This window comes from Astatotilapia calliptera, chromosome 23 (assembly GCF_900246225.1).
Source record: "Astatotilapia calliptera chromosome 23, fAstCal1.2, whole genome shotgun sequence".
Classification (NCBI taxonomy): Eukaryota; Metazoa; Chordata; class Actinopteri; order Cichliformes; family Cichlidae; genus Astatotilapia; species Astatotilapia calliptera.
In genome coordinates, this window is record NC_039323.1 from 9,910,140 (window position 1) to 9,929,830 (window position 19,691).

The 19,691-nt window shown below is 47.6% G+C and overlaps 1 protein-coding gene across 11 annotated transcripts in view; it reads right to left on the reverse strand.

Moving 5' to 3' along the window:
• The window catches only part of patj (PATJ crumbs cell polarity complex component), an 87,961-nt gene that overhangs the window by 56,674 nt on the left and 11,596 nt on the right, over nt 1-19,691 (reverse strand). For 9 of the 11 annotated variants that reach the window (XM_026159716.1, XM_026159715.1, XM_026159721.1 and 6 more), the window contains exons 7-19: nt 17,185-17,313; nt 16,670-16,930; nt 16,457-16,559; nt 16,117-16,205; nt 14,974-15,103; nt 12,972-13,097; nt 10,518-10,573; nt 10,242-10,433; nt 9,906-10,106; nt 9,689-9,757; nt 8,700-8,891; nt 3,206-3,415; nt 1,525-1,581 (exon numbers count right to left, since the gene is read on the reverse strand). In XM_026159716.1, the coding sequence (XP_026015501.1) occupies nt 1,525-1,581; nt 3,206-3,415; nt 8,700-8,891; nt 9,689-9,757; nt 9,906-10,106; nt 10,242-10,433; nt 10,518-10,573; nt 12,972-13,097; nt 14,974-15,103; nt 16,117-16,205; nt 16,457-16,559; nt 16,670-16,930; nt 17,185-17,313 (1,815 nt within the window). The remainder of the gene's footprint in view (nt 1-1,524; nt 1,582-3,205; nt 3,416-8,699; nt 8,892-9,688; nt 9,758-9,905; nt 10,107-10,241; nt 10,434-10,517; nt 10,574-12,971; nt 13,098-14,973; nt 15,104-16,116; nt 16,206-16,456; nt 16,560-16,669; nt 16,931-17,184; nt 17,314-19,691) is intronic. The other 2 variants (XM_026159713.1, XM_026159723.1) reach the window with 2 other exon arrangements.

The window sequence follows — 19,691 nt, forward strand, 5'->3', positions numbered from 1 at the left end:
GGAAGAAAGCAGGAAGAGGGAAGATGACGTCATGGCGGGTTATCAGCGCTGATGTCGAGCTCTCGGCTCGTTTCATGGACAGCTGAGCTCATGTACAAGGAGGAAGGTGCAGAAACATGACGGCCATTAAACATCCAAATGAAATCTGAGGAAAGAGAATCTCACTTTCTGTTGGCCCGACTCACTGCTCCCAGCATGCACTGGGCTGATGACACGCTCATTTTTATAAGTGTAAGGACCAAAGTCCTGTACTCTTCGCTCCCAGTTTCAGAGATGTTTTCAGCACATTTCACCACAGGAACGACCTCATAGCAGATTTTCCATCTTATTTGGATCCGATATGGAACCAGCCTCCGCACGGTCTGCTCACTGCAGAACGTCTGCACCTGTTTCTGATATTTAATAAAACTGCTTCATGGCTGAATGTTTCTGCTTTACAGACTTTATTATTTATCTGAGCAGCGCCTGTTAAATCTGCAGATTTCTGACTGTGATCAGAACATGCCAGTAAAATCTCATGATTTTTGAATGGAGTTTGGTGTAAAGTCCTGCAGCTGCTGCATCAGTGGCTGGTTTCAGGTGAGGTTCCTGCCCCCACCTTACACTTCATCTCAGAATATACTACTTTAAAGAAGTGAGCGTCCTGCGCACTCTGGTAACCAAATTTAAAAGCTCCTGATCAGAAATAATCAAAAAAAGGATCTTTTAAATTCAAACTCACTCCACTCAGTCTGAACAGAGCAGCCATTTCTCTTCATCCCCGTCACGCTCTACATATTTATTTACATTCATTCGGCCCTCGATTCATCTTTCTTTATGGTCAGATGCTCTGGCAGCGCCGTTCATCTGGTATCCAGACTAATAAAGCAAACTGAAGTGAAAGGAGAGCAGGAAGAAGAGATTAAGACAGAAAGATTTCCATTTGGAAGATGAACACAGATGGAGGGAGCAGAGCAGCGAGGGAGGAGGTGAGCGATGCGACGGGGGACAAAATCTTAATGTCCAATTAGTCTGGACAGATTAACGTTTCTAACAGAGACAGTCAGAGCCCACTTTATTAGGTACACCTGTAAAATCCATCACAGATCAAACTGTACAACCTTTATACTGAAACTATCTGCACTTTTCTTGTTCCCACGGCGTGCGTTCACGTGAAACGCGTTTCTAATTCAAAACGTACACACACACACACACACACACACACACACACACACACACACACACACACACACACACACACACACACACACACACACACACACACACACACACACACACACACACAGCTGTTTAATGCCTTCATTCAGAGCAGGAAACTCAGTGGCAGCAAGGGTTCAAGTAAAAAGGAAGCAAGTGAGGAGTCCAACTGTGTGCTTCACCATCATCAGAATCCAAACCATGAGAGCAAGATAAAGGACAGAACAGCCTTAGAGAGAGCTCAACAGCAACAATATCCTCAGATCACTGAGGATATGAATGCCCTCCATCGCTATTAGCATCGTGTGTGTGTGTCTGTGTGTGTACCTTTGCCACAGGTAGTGATGTGCTGCTGTCCTCTCTCCTCCTCTCTGGTGCCTCCACCTACACAAACATGCAGATCAGAGTGAAGTCAGGTCCATCCACAGAGGAAGACTACAGAAGAGTGTGGAGGCATGAAGGTTCACCACAACTGCACGGTGCTCTCCCAGCGGGAGGCCGAGGTAAGATTTCAGCAGGTAAGAGTCCACTGCAGTTCATTCATGTGATGCAGACAGAAGGGGTTCTTTTCATTTACTCTCGCAGCTCTGACATCGCTGCAGAATCACTTTCCCAGTGATGGGATTATATTTGCTGGTGGATGAACAAACACTGGAAGCGGTTGATTTATGCGTTCAGGCATAAAACACCTTCAAACCTCGGACCTACCAGTCTGAACCAAAAACCAGGAAATCTGGGTCCACCACCATCATCAAGTTTGCTGACGACACCGTCGTGGTGGGCCTGATCTCTGATAACAACGAGACGGCCTACCTGAAGGAGATTAGGAATCTGGAGAACTGGTGCCAGAGGAACAACCTCCTTCTAAACGTCAGTAAGACAAAGGAGCTGATCGTGGACTTCAGCACTAAGCAGGAGAGGAACTACCAGACCCCCGTCATCAACGAGTGCCCAGTGGAGAGAGTGGACAGCTTCAAATACCTCGGAGTTCACATCACGCAGGACCTGTCATGGTCCTGTCACATCAACACCGTGGTGAAAAAGGCCCGACAGCGTCTCTACCACCTCAGACGCTTGAGAGACTTCCAACTGCCCTCCAAGGTGCTCAGGAACTTTTACTCGTGCACCATAGAGAGCATCCTGGCGGGAAACATCTTAACCTGGTTCGGGAACAGCACCATGCAGGACAGACGAGCTCTACAGAGGGTTGTGCTCAGCTGAGCGCACCATCCGCTCCGAGCTCCCTGACCTGCACTCAATCTACAGCAGGCGGTGCCGGACCAAGGCCAGGAAGATCGTGAAGGACCTCAGCCTCCCAACAACAGACTGTTCTCTCTGCTGAGGTCAGGAAAGCGATTCCGCTCCCTGAAGACCAACACAGAGAGACTGAGGAGGAGCTTCTTCCCGCAGGCGATACGGTCTCTCAATCACACCACCACACAGTACTGACCCACACATACAATTCTTACACACACACTGGACATTCTGGACTTTGGTTTTGCACAACACTGGTCACTATATTCTTCATTTCCGGTTAATACTTGTACAGCTGCTGTTATTGTGTATATATTTAGATTTCTTCATACATTCTTATATAGTTCTATATTGTGTATTGTGTATTTTGTTGTACAGTTATTTTATTTTCAACTTTAATTTATATATTTTATCTTATTCTTCCCAGTTAAATTTACCCTTCATTCTAATTTGTGTTGTACAGTTATTTCATTTTTAACCTTAATTTATATTTTATTCCTTCCTAGTTAAATTTACCCTTTTTAATTTTTCATATTTATTTCCTATCTTATTCATAGCCTTTTCCTTTTTTGTTTTCTTTAGGTCACGAGCAGTTGTCCAAGCATTTCACTACATATCGTACTGTGTATGACTGTGTACGTGACAAATAAAATTTGAATTTGAATTTCCATGTTAGTCACCTGCTCAGCCAGGTGAGCAGGTGACTAACCTGCCAAAGGTTAGTTCAGGGGTCAGGGTTACGTTTTGGACTTACCACCAGAGGCTTCCGGATTCCTAGGCAGACCGTACCAGGCGGAGCACACTTGAGAACCTCGACAGCCTCGGCCAGACTGAGCATGTCCAGCTGGGTGCGGTTGACTGACACAAGCTGGTCTCCAGGGAGCAAACCACCGTGGAGCTCCGCTGAACCGCCAGGTACCAGAGACCGGATCACCATCACACATCTGCCGGGGTCCAGCGGGTCCTGTGAGCCAGAGAGGAAAAACGTTAAAGCAGAACACCAAATTTTACCTCCTGTAGTCTGATGCTACAGTCAGGACTGGGCGGATGCCATTGCCCCCAACGAGGGTCGATTTGTCGTTTTAATCACATAAAATGGAAATATTAGCCCCTCCCCTGGAATAATTACACTTGAAATGACCTTGTGTTTGAGTGATCTACAACTGCTCGCCAATTTTACAAAAAAGGTTTAAAAACAACACAATTTTATCTTTTTTAACATTAAAAAGATACTTTCCTTGGTGGTCTACGCCCCATAGTTTGAGAACCACTGTGAATGAACAGGTGGGGATAACATTAATAATTAGTAATAATAATCAATGATCAGGAGGAACCGCCTGAAACACGTGCAGGTGGACCAACAAACTTTTGTCCGGCAGAAATGCCAACTTTAAGGAACCTGGGAGATCGGAACATTGTGGTTTGGAAAGTTGAAAACATCCATCATTCCAAACCGAAAACAGCACAAAGACAGAAATGCTCAAATCTTCAAAGCTTCAAAAGAAAACCACAAAAGGTGGCGAGTCCACTCACCTCCTCCTCACCTCCTAAGACTACCCGACCTGTATGAGAACCTTCACGGACTCTTTTGTGTCTATGTTTGGTATACCGAGGCCATTAGAGGGGCTCCCAGTTTTAGTTTCAGCAAGTTTAAAACCAAGAGCCTCATCCACTGAGTTGGAAATCTTTAACCAACTCTCAGCCCAGCATGACCGACCCCAGATCAGCCGAGCTCATATTTCACACAGAGTCGAGGGAAGTGGGACAACGACCATTACAGATCATCCTGTCTGTTTCATCACTCTCACAGGGAAGAGCGAAGAAGACACACCGCCATCATCATCACCACCATCACCACAGAGGACAGGCAGGGGGAGCCAGAGACCAGAGAAATAACAGCAAACACATTCACACAAACACACAGACGTGAGGAAGACGAGGCTAAGGACGTTCAGCGACTGATGAAGACGAGACCACAAGAGTCTGCGGACGTTAAAACCAGACTGAACTCATTCAAAGACCCTGAGGAGCAGTTCGTCTTCTCAGAACAGCTGACCTGCTTCCTGTTTCACACCAATACAGAAAGAAAAAGCAAAGATGAGGCAAAGAAAATAACCAAGAAATTAAAACTCAGGGTGGGGGGGGTCAAAAGTTTAAGAGGTAGGGTACACATAGACACGTCGGCAGTCTGTCCAAGCACGCAGACGTGACAAATATCTGCCACGACGCTGAAAATCTGTTTTTCTTTCTCTGAATCTAAATTTCATGTAAAATATCCATCCATCCCTGTTTGGGCCGAGTGTCAGCACTCTGAGAGAATTAATCTGAGCATTTGGTTTGTGATGGTCGCTGCTGAGGGCAGCAGTAAATAAGCAGCTTTTATCCTGCTCATGTTATTAGTCATGTGCTGTAAAAAAAAAAAAAAAAAAAAGATTTTCCTTTTCTAAAATTAACCCTCGAACCTTAAACGAAGCCGCATGCTCTACAGCTATCTAAGAAATTAAGGCTTTGCTGCATGTTTACTGACACGACTCTGAGGTTATTGTTGTCTTTAAATTCTTTCATCTTATAATCAGATAAAAACTTCTGGTGCACAGTGTGCTGTACATCTCCACAGGTCAGCCAGGAAGAAATAAGAAGCACGTTATACATTTTCTTTATTTGACCTGTTATTTGTCTCAGGACACTCATTTTCTCCTCAGCCTTGTAAACACTTCACCCACAGCGAGTGACGCGACTAATTAATACCATCGTTGCCCATCTGAAGTGTGACAGAACATGTGGTCTGCAGGCGATTACCTCCTCCTCCACCGGCGCTGCTCTCTGCTCAGAGTTTTAACCAGAGTGACTATAAGGCCGGCCAAACCCACGCTCCCCCCAGAGCCTCCCGCGCCACTCTCAAACCCTCTCCTGGTGCGAGCGGATGTGCGCGGCGTGAATTCCCCGGTGTCGAACCCCGGGCATCGCCCGCGCTGCAGTACGAGCTGCCGTGCCAAGTTTGAGGCTGCCAGAACAAAGCCAGCTATATTTTTAGACTGAACAACATGGCTACAGGTGGTGAGGAGTCAGAACTCACGTCCTCCACTCCTACAAGATCCTCCGGAAAAAGAAAGGCCGCCGCAGTCAAGAAGTGGAGGAATCAGAAAAACGTAGGAGGGGCTGGAAAAAAGAAATTAGAAGCGTTTCTGCCAGGAGTAGTGAAATGTTTCACACACAGAACAACGAGCAGGGTTTGGGTGTTTTTGGATATGTAGGTTGCAGGGCGTCTGCACAAAGTTAGACTTTTGAAGACCTTCGCGATGCCACAGAGAATCAAACTCGGGAGGTTTATTCACCAAAATAAACACGAGCCCAAATATTTTAGGAGCTCTCACTCAACTTTACATTTGTTGATTTAAAGAACATATTTCAAGACCTTTCAGCGCCTCTCATGTTTTATCATATTTCTGACTTTTAAGAACTTAATCGATACTTGCCCGAAACATTTGGACGCTCCACGTTCTCTTACTTTAACGTGGGCTTCGTTGGAAAACTGGCAGAAACCTGAACGCAGCTTTCGGCCACTCGCCCATCAGCGCTTCACGGGCATGTACAGACTCATCTTCTATCAGGCAGAAAAATTCATTTTAATTAGAAAAGATTCATCTTTGGATTCTTCAAAACAAAACGCCCTTTTGGAAACTTGAGCGTGGCAACCTCAGAAATAAAAGAGAACACAGACGTGGAGTCATCTCACAAATCAGAAGAACCACGTCCTGCACAGACTATATGAGGTTATCACCCAAACAAAGATGGGTCTTGTCATGTTTAAGAGAACATGATGAGACCCATGTTCTGTCTTATATGTTAAGAATACTGACATTAGAAAGCTGTGTGAGCACTGCAGCTGTGAAAGTGTTTCTGTTCACTGGGCGAAAACACCGGGTCTCAGCACTTCACTGCCCTCCAGCTCGCGCTGCAGCGGTTTGTGTGTGAAGGCTAGACGTGAAGTGGGACTGGCGCGAGCCGTCACAGCGCTTGTGCTGTGCTCTGGTGGGAGGAGCCTGAGGACTTAATGACAGCAGGAAGGGTGATTTTAAAACCTGTTATTAGAGGAAATTCGAACTCTGTCAGCTTGTTTTAAAGCTCGGGCGTGCCAAGTGCTTCCATACGTGTCTGGCTACAAACAGGTGAGACTCGCTTTGAGATGATGAGATGAGTTGTTTTTCTAAAAGCTGACAATAGAGCAAAGGCAGAGTTTGTCTTCGTGTGATGAACACTGTGGCGGCTTTGATTCTTCTCGTATCCTGTGACCACCAGTGCATCTGTGATCCGGCCGTGGCGCAAGGATAAAGAATCGTACCACCCTCACGCCGATGGTTTCGGACCCGAACTGAGCTCCTTCAGTCTTTGGAGAACACGTTCGTATTTGTGCCACGAAGCTGCTCGCTCTGTTTCAGAGGAAACTATGAGCCAGAATCCAGACAGACAGCAGCTCTCCTCTTATTGCCTGCGGCCATCTTTCACTCAGCTCTGACAGGCGAGAGTCGGTAACAGGAAACAGTTTGGCAGGAACACTGGGCCGACGTGCCCTTGGGCGAGAGATACAGAGAGCGGAGAGGATAGAGAGGGTGAAGGTTTGTGAGGAAGTTGATTTGTTTTATTTTGTTAAATATGATGCAGGTCAGATTGACTCTAAGGCAGAGGCTTCGCTCTTACTGCCGATGATTTTAAATCATATTAAAGTCAAACAGGAGAGAAACCGAAGTAACACGATGAGTCTGAGACTTCGTCATCAGGTCCTGAAAGCCCTGGCTGGACTCCGTCCTATGGACCTACAAGCTTTGTGACCCTGAGGAGAACCAGAGGCAGCCCAGAGCACAACGAGGACACGTAACAGAGATGTGATCAGGCATGAACAAAAGGACCTCTTAGGCCATCATTTTGCTTTTAAACCATCAGACTGTTTTACAGGCACGTCATTACAGTTTGTGCTCTACAACAAATTCACTGGAGAAATCCTTGGTGATGCACAAAAACATTTTCCTCCACGACTTCAAGCACTTTCACAATTTTGGGACCACAAAGCATGCTCAGCAGCCTCCTGCTCAGCCTGTAGAGCTGCTGGAATCCAGACCAAATTCTAATCTCAGTTTTCCAACAGCGAAGTGCTTACGTTCATCGTTTTACAGCAAAGACAGTGTGGAAGTTTCACTCTGCACAAACGCTGCAGCAGGAATAACGGCAACGAAACGTTGCAAACATCTGCAGGACGAGGACCAACAAGAGCCAGAAACACGAGCGGATCACACTGTGTAACACACACACACACACACACACACACACACACACACACACACACACACACACACACCCCTCTCTCTCTCCTAGGCAGATCCTGTGTCTGCAGGCTGACATGATGTGGACCAACTGGGAGTTATGCTGGAGCTCGCTCCACCACCTCAGCTGGGTCTGACAGAGGAGGAGGAGGGGGCTGAGGTCTTAGAGGTGAAGCTGCGCCTAAAGATAAAGCACTGAAGCAGGTTTGGAGAAGATAAAGACAGCAGACACACCAGAGTTTCCCAAATTTACTCCAGAGACAGCGATGAATCTAAAACCTCTGAGATGAGATTCACTTTAAAACATTTCAGCTTTGCTCCGTTTACGCTGTCCTGTGAGGAGATGGGAAACACATGAGTACCAGTGGCACCTTCCTGTAAGACAGCTGTTTGTCTGGACTCGGAGCTGCCTGAGCTCTGGGGTTTTCCTTCCATCCTAGAATTTTTGGAGTGTCAAGGTACCCTTGTCCACCTGAGGCTCTGAGATTCCGCAGGTGTACCTCACCCGACCTGTCCGACCTCAGTCCAGCATGTGTCCAGATACTTCGGAGGTGTTATCAAAATTGGTCACATGCCCCTTAAACAACGTTTTCAGTGAGACGTTGACATGGTTCACAGCCACAGAGCAAAATTAAAGATGGAAGCTGGTTCTGGACACCACTTTCAGAAATGCTAACGTTACCGCCGGCTTCACACAAACAGCTGCAGTCATCGACCTGCAGTCTACCAGTGCGACGTGAAACTAGAAACGAGCAGAGCAAAACGTGAGGAAATGCTAGCAGCTGGACGGTAGCAAAACCTGCCGTCCAGCTAAAGAAAGTCGGATGTGCACACAGACACCTGTTAGGTGAAACCTTTTCAGACTTTGGGAGGCCAGTCTGACGTGGTCTCCTGGGCCGTACGATCGGCCGTCAGAGCTGCCACTCTTACCTGGTAGTCAAGGATGCTGAAGCCGAGGCCTTTGTCTCGCTCTTTCTGCAGCTCCAACACCTGAATGTCCGAAGACCACAGAGCAAGCTCTCCGTCCTCATCCTCCTCATCTCCCTCCTCTTCTTCTTCCTCATCCTGGGTGTAGTGGGTCTGCTCCTCCCTCAGCACCACCTCTACAGGTGAGACCTGCTCCTGACACAGAAACATTTAAACGGCAGTTAAAGCGCGCTCAGCGAGGACATGTTTCAGGACATTCACACGTAATAAGTGATAAATGGGCTGGTCCTTAAAGACCTCCAACTCTACCCGAGCACTCAAAGTGCTTTGTGCAACACTCTCCGTTCACCAGTTCACATTCACACACATGGATGCGCCCAAGGACACGTTAGACCTGCTCTGCCTCCTGACCCATAAACCTGAGCAGGAAAGGTCAACGAGCCCGGCACTGAGGAGGTCTGTCCTAAAGTAAACTTCATATTCTCCGAGCGATCGCTCTGCGTGATCAGCAGTTTAGGAAGCTAACGCTGCTAGCTCAGGTATTAGAGGCCGGGTGCTTGATTGTTTCATTGAACACTTCCTGTCATGGAGAAGTGTTTTAAGAAATGTTCAGGAATGAACTCAGGATGGAGCTGTCTGGGTTTAATTCATACTCTACAGAGTGACAGCAGGAAGTGAACCTGTCCATATAACAAATACACTGCACCAGGGTTCGTGATCCTTCTTGCAACCCTCCTCTTCAGGAGGTAGAGAAGGAAGGTTGGCAATTCGATCCCTGGCTGCTTTGCTCTGCATGCCAGACATCCTTGGACAAGATATCAACTCCAAGTTGCTCTCTGATGCATCCATCACTTAAGCATACAAAAAGTGTGTGTGTGCGTGGACGGTAGAATGAAGCATTTTGAGTGCTTAAGCAGAGTAGAAAAGCGCTGTAAGAACAACCAGTCCATTTATCATTTGTGTGTGTGCGTGTGTGTGGTTGCAGAGGTTACCTGTCTGCCACTGCTATCATCTCTCAGGAGCGTCTGACTGCAGAGCATCGATGACAGCTTCATCTCGATCTGACAGACAGCACACGGTTATTCTCAGAGCTCCAGCAGCATTTCAAACCAAACAATGATGCTTTTCATCTTTACGATCATAACTGCTTATAAAGTAGTTGTTACTACAAATGCCATCCCACGGCACCATAAACAGCCCTGTTCTCACCTCCTCCACACCCCGCTGTGACTGTCTGGCTGGTCCTGCTTTCGGTTGTAGTCGTAGTACTGGTTCTGGTTCAGATTCGGATTCTGGTTCCAGGTCGGCGATCGGGTGTCGGCAGCAGACCAGAGTGAACGGAGGAGGCACCTCTTTGAGGAACGACACCACTTCTCTGCGAGACTTTCCGTACAGCTGAACGTCGTTCACCTACACAAGAACAAAACATGATTACATCTCACAGTCACACAGCTGCAGTTTGTCTGATGTCCAGCAGAGGGCGACTTTGATGGTACGGTCTGTGAGACAATGAAGCTGACGATGACTTTCAGCTTGTAATCTTACCTCCAGCAGCTCGTCTTCAGGTCTCAGGACTCCGTGTCTGTCGACGGGGCCTCCGGGCGCCACCGACGAGATGTAGTGATGACCATCAAAGGAGTCCAACTCGACCCCAAGACGCAGAGTGTGGACAGGCAGCAGCTTCGATGACTTCTGCAGCTCTTCATCGTCTTCGATCACGGGATCCAAATTCACCATCTGATAAAACACACACACACTGACTGAGTCCTGGATCTCAGCAACACTGTGAAGCTTTTAATAATTTTGAATGTCTTGTCTCACCAGGACTTGATAATTCGGTCCAAGAGCCTGCTCCCACTTAGCCCTTAGTTCTGCCTCTGTTGTGTCACACACACACACACACACACACACACACACACACACACACACACACACACACACACACACACACACACACTTAAAACAACAGTTATCTCATCAGCTTCAAAAAGTGTTAAAGTGCTGCAAACAAATAGTATAGTGTTAGAGTACTGTAGCACTTGGGCAGAAGAACACTGTGATAGTTTCACTGAGATGGTCAGAGGTCAGTGGACCACTGAGAGAGAATCGCTCTGTTCGAACAGACTGTTTAGACTCCTCTATCAGCTGATGCAGAGGTCGTCCAGTGACGACCTGGGGCAAATGGATGTGGGTGGCTATTGACTCCAGACCACCTTCTGACACCGGAAGTCTTTACCACATCATAGCACAGTAGCTCTGATCATTTAAGTCATATGGATGGATGGCTGGATGAATGAGGGATGGATGGAAGAATGGGCAGAAGAAGGGATGAATGGATGGATGGCTGGATTAACAGGGGATAGATGGATTGATGTGTTGATGGGCTGATGGATGGATGGGTGTGTGGATGGATGGAAGAATGGGCAGAAGAGGGGATGAATGGATGGATGGCTGGATTAACAGGGGATAGATGGATTGATGTGTTGATGGGCTGATGGATGGATGGATGGATGAATAGGCAGATGGATGGGCTGGAGGATGGATGGAAGAATGGGCAGATGAAGGGACGAATGGACAGATTGAGAGATGGCTGGATGAATTGGAAGATAGGTGGATGGATGGGTGGACGGACAGATGAGTAAATGGGCGAATGAATGGGCAGGTGACCTGACATGAGCGTGACCCTTGCACTGACCATGTGCGAGCCGGTCATGTGTGACTGTTCATGGATACGCTGAGCCGGCTTGTCGTGCAGCTCATTGGAATTCAACGCGTAAATAAAGTGTAAAGTAAGCAGCTGAGCGTCATACAGCGGTGACAGTCGCAGCAGATTACAGAGTGCCGGCACCTAATTTCTGGGAGGACGGTGCCGCTGCTGAGCTGCACAAAAACACCTCCATGTTCCCACCAATCCGTTCGCATGTCAAAGCGCTCTGAGGCAGCTCTGGCAGCCCTACAACAACAGCCTCTGATTAAATTAGCATTGCTAACCCCGGCCTTCACACAGCAATTAATCTGCAGCGTTTGGCTGAATAAACGGGGCAATACATCGCTGCGAGGCTGTCAGACAGCTTGGACACTTTACATCTGTCGGCCGGGAGCAGCCAAGCGGCGTGCTAAGTGTTAGCGTGGCGTTTTGGCCACTTAGCAAAGCTAATGAGGAATAAAAAGAGAGGAAATAATTCAGTGTGGAGAGCCGTTAGAGGCCTGCATCACACATCTTTAGAGGCTTTCAGAGAGAAGGCTTTTAACTGCCTGATCAGCATCATTAAACACACTTACCTCTTATTTATTCATAATAAATATCAAGTATTAAAGACGTCATCTGTCTGCGATAATGAAGAAAGGAGCTGATCTGAGGTTTTCAGTTACACAGATAACAATTCCAACACAATCCTGTTTTTTACAGCGTTTCAGTGACTTTGCCTGAAGCAGAAGTAGACTCTAAACACACCTGTATGCTGTGCTTAGAGTTTAAAGAAACGTGGACTGATGCCTGCATCTGTGTACGAGAGAAGAAGAAGAACAGCAGTGGGCTTTCTTGTGACACCACAGAGGAGGAGGAACTTGTGGATGACGTATGTGGGCAGCTGACGATGAATGAACCTTTATTTATAAGAGTGTGATCCAAAGAGGAGGGTAGCGCCCAGAGAAAAATCAGAGAAATCTAGACTTCCTGTAACTCCTGAAACGAGAATCTGTTATCAGGTTTAAGATAGCAGGTGTGGTTTGGAGGGAGGAAGTGTTCCCGTCGGCTGCTACGGGCGTATATTTCTTGAGGTAGGCGCTATATAGCAGGAGATGAAGCTTTGTCCGAGTGTGCACCATCAGAACCTTTCACACGCAGGTCTCAGATTTGAGCAGATAATAAGTCCATGCTGAGGCGCCTCGGTTCAGATCGAACTGAACCACACTGCCATTCCTTTCTGGATCTTTGATCCACCCAAAGCCACGGAACATGCAAACAGACGTGAAGTGTTAATAAAATCAATCTCCACCTGGAGGAAGGTGATGATGACGTAGGTCTGTCAGGCAAAGGTCGTCTAACATTAAATCTGTTTTTCTGCACTTTCACCTCCATCATTCCTTTCTTCAGCTTTCATTATCAATTTCTTGCACTTTCATCAAGAAACCCCTAGGGTCTTCAAGCCCCCCGGTTTTTTTGGGTCTTTAGTCCTGACAGACCGGAGACATTTGTCCCTGAAGACCACATAGATCTGCTGCTTCATGATTGAATGACAAGCACAACCGTGTGTATGTGTGTGTGTCTCTCACCCCTGTTTAGCTGTGCTGAGTTTAGGTCTGTTGATTCCTGCTTCAACATCGTGGATCCAAACCCAGACAAGTGAGCTTTGACCTCCGATGACCTCCTGAGAGAAACTCGAGAAGGCTCTCTCTCCACTGACAGACACACACGCACGCACGCACGCACGCGCACACACACACACACACACACACACACACACACACACGCACGCACGCACACACACACACACACGCACGCGCACGCACACACACACGAAGTAAGAATTTGTTATTTTAGGACAAAGATGTGACTGATGTCACTGATAAACATGAGATTTTAGGAGCACTGACAGCACTGAGCTGGTACCAGCGTGGCTGAGAGAGGCCTCAATAAGGACTGTGGATCAGGTCTGGGGGTGGGTGTCTATTGACGGCACAGAAGCATCAACCAATCACAGAACTGAAGCTGAGGCCCCAGCAGTGAGTCAGTCCCCATAGATCCCCATTTTTAAACATCACAGCACAAATAAACATGTTTACAGTGTGATAAAAAAAACTGTTTGATCATTGTGGATAATTTAAGGTTTAAGGTCGTGGCCTCTCTGATAGGTGGATGGAGTAAATGAATAAATCCATCCATCCATTTGCTTCCACTTATCCTTTTCAGGGTTGCGGGGGGTGCTGGAGCCTATCCCAACTGTCATAGGGCAAGGGGCGGGGTACACCCTGGACAGATCACCAGTCTGTCAAAGGGCTAACACATAGAGACAGACAACCATTCGCACTCACATTCACACCTATGGGCAATTTGGATTAATCAATTAACCTATCTCCACAAGCTGCATGTCTTTGGACGGTGGGAGGAAGCCGGAGTACCCGGAGGGAACCCATGCAAACATGGGGAGAACATGCAAACTCCACACAGAAAGACGCCAGCCGGATGGTGGAATTGAATTCAGGACCTTTTTGCTGTGCAGCAACAGTGCTAACCACCGTGCTGCCCCTAAATGAATAAATGTGCCGTTTAATAGAATTTTGTATTTATCTGAAAGTCTTTCAGAGTTTTGTTGTCTGTAATTTATTCATCGAATCTCTGTGGGATGCTGACAGTGGTCCTGTAAGTCCATCTATCTAAACACAGAGCAGATCACCCAGGAGCCCTCAGCTCACTCTGACCTTTGACCTCCTGACTGATGAGTATTTATTTAAGCTCACTTTCCCGTCAGACTCTCTTCATAACTCAGAGCAGATAAGAGAGCCATAGAAACAACCAGATTATAACAAGTTAAAACCTGAGCCGATTTCCTCCTCTGTGCTTCCTCGGTAATGAAATGAAAAGACGTCTGGAGGAGATAAGAGCCTCGCACTCCTCCTCTTTTTTAAAAAATCACCTGCTTCTCTCCGACCTGGAGGCTGACCAGTGCGGGCCGCTGGCCGACCGCAAGACAAAAAAATGACCCAGAAGCGGGCAAATTAATCTCTGTGGACGGCGTGAAGGACAAATCGCAGCCTCCTGCAGCAGAGTTTGGGGAAATTACACCGAGTTGTAAACAAATTTGTCATCTTAATCTGGGTGAGAGGATAGAGGCATAGGAGGGAGGAAGAAAAGCTGCGATAAGTTTAGCACAGAGTTAACTTCTCCCGCTGGAGCACATTACTGTTTCAGCACCATGCAGTCAGAGCTGTGTCCAGCCCCGCACACATCCCGGTGACGTCAAAAGTCAGTTTATCGTTCTCACAGAAGCGTACTCGGGCTTCAATTTCCGCCTCCTCGTTGTGTGCCGAGTCAGCGTGATCTGCAGGCCGGTGTCTAACGGGACGCTGTCGCCGGCTCTGTGCACAGTCAAGGTGCTCATTTAAGGACTCTGTGGGTCCCCTGACCTACACCCTCCCACAGAATCAGACAACCACTGTGACGCACACAGACTTAACCAGAGTGCGGTCAAAGTACTGACGCCATCATTTAATCGCACAGGACAGTACTCAGGAAACACAGACTGGCAGACAAAACTGGATTAAAACATTTATCTACCTTTATCCAACGATCTCTCCAGAGCTCTGACTTTCTTCCTGACCAGAGTCAGAATGACAGTCTGACCCGTCTGCTTCATCACCTCCTGAACCTCCTGGTTGGTCAGACCGTGCAGACTGACGCCGTCCAGCTGTGACAGACAGACAGAGGAGGAGAAAGAACAAGATAACATGAGTGCAACCGACCAAACCGAAGCCGATCCAGACCACATTCAAGAATCAGCTGAAATGATGGGGAACCAGGGAAGTGGCTCAAACAATGAAAGATTTTTGATTTTTATTAGCCTGAATGTGCCTCAGTTTTTCTGCAGAAGCCTCCAGAACCACTTTCCTCAGAGGAGCTGTGCAACTTCAACAATTACAACCTTTTATAGCATCACATAACTAATCAATAACCAGCCACCATATGCGGCATGGCAGGAAACTTATCCGGCAAACATTTACTCAAGGTCATGTTTTACTTTGGCTCACGCTTCATCCGTGCAAGAATCCATCCATGCACACCTGCCCCCTGAAGCCCAAACAAGAAGGAGCTCATTCCTGCTGCTCGTATCCTCAGCTTCATTCTTTCCGTGTGGATGCGGCGCTCACAGCCGTGGATGAGTGCACGAATGTAGACCACCCAGTAAATCAACAGCTTCACCTATACGCCCAGCATTCATCTCCACAACATCACCATCACTGCTGACACCACCAGTCTGTCATTCTCCTCCCCCACCTCCCCTCATTCTTCAACAAGACCCAGTGACCCTTCAGTTTTCTATGTACTTACCAAAAACATTCATGTCTGACGAGAACAGACGCTCGTTGAGTGCTAAATCTAAGCACTCGTCTTTTTCAAACTCTTCTTAGAACTAAGCGTGCAATCTAAATACTTAAACTCCCCGACCCACAGCAAGTTGGGAGTCACAAACAGAGACCCCAAGCTGAGACCGCCAAACCCGATACCTCCCACAAACTCTGTCTTTAAAGATCAAGAACAGAAATGGTTCAAAAATCCAACACGTGCCCAACATGAATAACTGACTGCTGGCAAAGCAAACCAAGCGCTCACTGTGGTCAGAAACCCATCCTCCTGAAGCACCCCCACAGCACAGCAGAACACAAACCGGGTTCACTTATAATAAAACAGTAGCTTTCTTACAGCGATCAGTCGGTCTTGGACTTGGATGTTCCCACTCTGATCCGCTGCGCTGCCGGGAACCACGTGTTTGACAAACACACCGACTGCATCTGAATGGAGTGAGAGACAAACAGAGAGAGAGAGAGTTAGTGCTATTACCTCACAGCAGGAAAGTCCTGGATTCAAATCCACCACAAATATTCACACACAAACAACTGAAAGAAGATTTCATAGTAAAAGTTTTGAAAGTTTCAGTTGGTCTAGACTTGGACTGAAGGCTGACGGTCAGAGAGCCTCATGTGACAGAGCTCCGTGTGATGTGTGACGTCCTTCTGGGACAGCACAGTGATTTCTCTCTCACCTTGGCTGGTCAGAGGGTTGTAGCCGACGATGGAGATGCCGAGGCTCTGTCCTTCCATCTTGGAGAGAGTAACCTCATGGATCTCGTATCCTTCCAGATTGGGCTGAAACCAAACACACACACACACACACACACGCACGCACGCACACATACAGTGAGCTTACATGTTTTGGCTCAGAGTCACCATGTGCTTGTAAGTTCGTATGAACTCACCGCCTTGCTGAAACGGCGCTGGGGCGGGTTCTGGGGAGGCAGCTTGGGGGTTTGGGGTGGTAAAGAGGAAACGGGGGCAGAGACAGGAGGTGGTGGGGGAGGAGGTGCTGCTGCTTGTTGACCTTGAGGGTCTCTGGCGATGAGCATGTTCACGCGGCTCCCGCACCCCTGCAGCACCTGGACTACCTGGTCGCTGGTGAGGCCGCTGGTAGGTGTTGCCCCGATTCGAAGGATGTGGTCACCTGTGCGGAGGCGCCCATCCTGATTGGTGGAAAGCACACAGATGAGATCAACACACCCCAGTATTCGGTCTACTCTGGGGTAAAACTGGCCGTAAACATAAGCTTCAGCGCTCTGACATTTCTCGCCGTTGGGATTTAACGCTCATGAGAGCACGCAGTGTGATTACACACAGACCCCCAGAACATGAGGCTGAAGACCAGCTCTGAGCTTTAACAATCCCAGTGATTCTCTTCACACAGACGTATTTCTTATATTTTAAAGTCTAAACTCACCCTGTCGGCCACACCGTTTCGTATCAGCGTCCTGACCACCACTCCGGACGTCTTCCCGCCCACGATGCCGAAACCAAGACCAGATCCATCATTGACCAGCTCGATCTCCTCCACGTGGTCCCACTGATCCTGCAGCACAGACACGGGGTTACTGAGCGGAGCACAGAAAGTTCAGCAAGATCCTCAGAACCAGAACCAGTCAGCAGACAAAGCTAAAGCATCAATATACACGAGTCCTGCTTTAAACTTTATTTAACTAGAAGCTCCAGTGTATCAAAGCTTCTTTTACAAACAAATCAAAAAGACCAGATCAAATTAATAATCAGTGAAAAAAGAGAATGTTTTTACTGTGTTTACTTTCTACTCAAACTACATTTATAAATAAAGATCATTATTTTAGACTGTGCACATTTTTCTTCCGCCCTCTTTGAACTGCAGGTTTTACTTTGCCATCACAAGACTTTTCCACTGGTTCCAGATCTAGAAGAGGTTCCTGGTTCATGATCTAGAAGTGGTTCCCCGCCCTGCCAGAATAAACACTGGTGTTGACATGCACAGCAACATTTTGTCAGTGACAGACTGACTCTGTGGCAATGTGGGTGGATCCCGTCGGGCACAGAGGACCCACATCACACGCTGATGTTAACATTTATGTGTTCTGCCTAAAGAGAGGAGAGCCATATTTCTGTTCAAGTTTAATGTTACAGTAAAAAGAAAACCATGTTCTCATTGGAGCTTGTTGATCAAAGTTATACCATGAGTGCTGTGCTCCTCCAGCTCGTCCACACCAAACGTCTACGGTTCATCTTTTGCTCGTCGTCCATCAGCTGGTAGTTTTTCAGGAATTTCAGTGACAGCTGAAAATAAAACTGCAGCCCTGAGTTAACAGATGTCATTCTTCTGAAGCTGCAGTGCGGGCAGAGCGATTTGACCCGATCAGCCCTCTCAAAGCTGCAGCTGCATCTTTTAAAAAGCAGCTCCGTGAGTTTATCTTCATGTCTTCAGTCTGCAGCCAAGCCGCCGCCTGGTTATCTGTCCCAAGGTGAAAGGTCATTAGAGTGAAGCAGGTAATTACCAGCTGAGAGCACTTCCTCCTGCCTGATAGCAGCTACTGATCAATGAGAGGCTGCAGAGGCTGCTGCTAACACGCACGGGCAGCATTTATGAAGTGGCTGCACTCTTATTACAGTTTCCATCTGATAGACGAGGCCTTCCTCAGTATAATGAAACCGACCTCCTCCTCCTCAGCTGGTCCCAGGACGCTGGAGATAAAGCTCGATGTGTTGGACGCTCTGTGTTCAGGAGACGATGTGGTTTTAATGAAGCTCTCTTATGTTCCTCACAGCATTCCTCCACCCTTAGACCTTTTTCTGCACCTTTTAGTTATAATGAGACATCCTGATGCTTTGAGGTACCTCAGTGTTTCAACCCCATCTGATGAGACGTGACAGCCGGCATCAGACTGAGCTTCTCAGGTTCCCACTGACTGTCAAACATCTCCAACCTTTCTGGACCCCTGATGCCGCCTCCTCCTGGGCACTGAGCAGGGTGTGGTAGAGTTAGTTTAATCCTGATGCAGAGGACCTGCTGCACACTCTGAGAGGAGCAGAAACACCTTCACTTTTACCTGAGAGCCTGACGGTTTCAGGGCCTCTGTGCTCACAGCAAACACTGATCTGATTTAAGCGTCTCTCTCATCTCTGCTGCACTCTGGCTGAAGTTAAGTGATAAATAAAAACTATTAAAAGCCTCCTCCTCACTCTGCTCTCACACGGTTACTGAGCTGAGTACAGGAGGACGTTAAAACGTGTGCGAACTCTGACATTTAAATAAGCCGAGAAGATTTCAGGAAGAAAAACGAGGTGTCGGACCGAGTGGGGCCGGACTGTTAATGCGAGGCGCGGAGCACAGGTTAGCCCGAGCTGTAATCACTCTGCTCCGCTCTATTGTCGGGTCATTATCACGCAGAATTACACTGTCCCCCTTGTTTGGTACCCTCCTCCTCACGCTTTGCTGGATCCGAGCCATGCTGAGGGCCTCGGATGCCCGCTTTTGTTTTATTCATGTGCTGCTTCTATTGAGGTCACGTTTAATGGAGCTGTGGGCATAAAAACACAGCGCTGCACTGCGCTTTAAGGCCGTTCTCCTGGCCCGGCTAACCATCAGTTAGTGAGCTCTGCTGGGCAGCTTCAGGTGTCTCTGACCTGCCATCACAGGCGACGTGCTGCACTGGCGTCAAAACTCATTTCTGCTGGAATCCGTCCGCCACCGCCAAGAAATTCTGCACTATAAAGCCTGCCATAAAGAACGCCATAAATCAGCCAGTCACGCAGCTTTTACTGCTTCTGTCTATTTAGTGAGTATTATCCCACCATCGATTAGGACGCCGTGACGGCGAACGCACTCAGGAGTTCAGTGGTAATTTATGGCTGTGCTAAAACTGTTGAAAAGCAGAAAGCACAGGGATAAAAAAAAAAAAACAGATTGTGCAGTTAAAGAAACCTGGA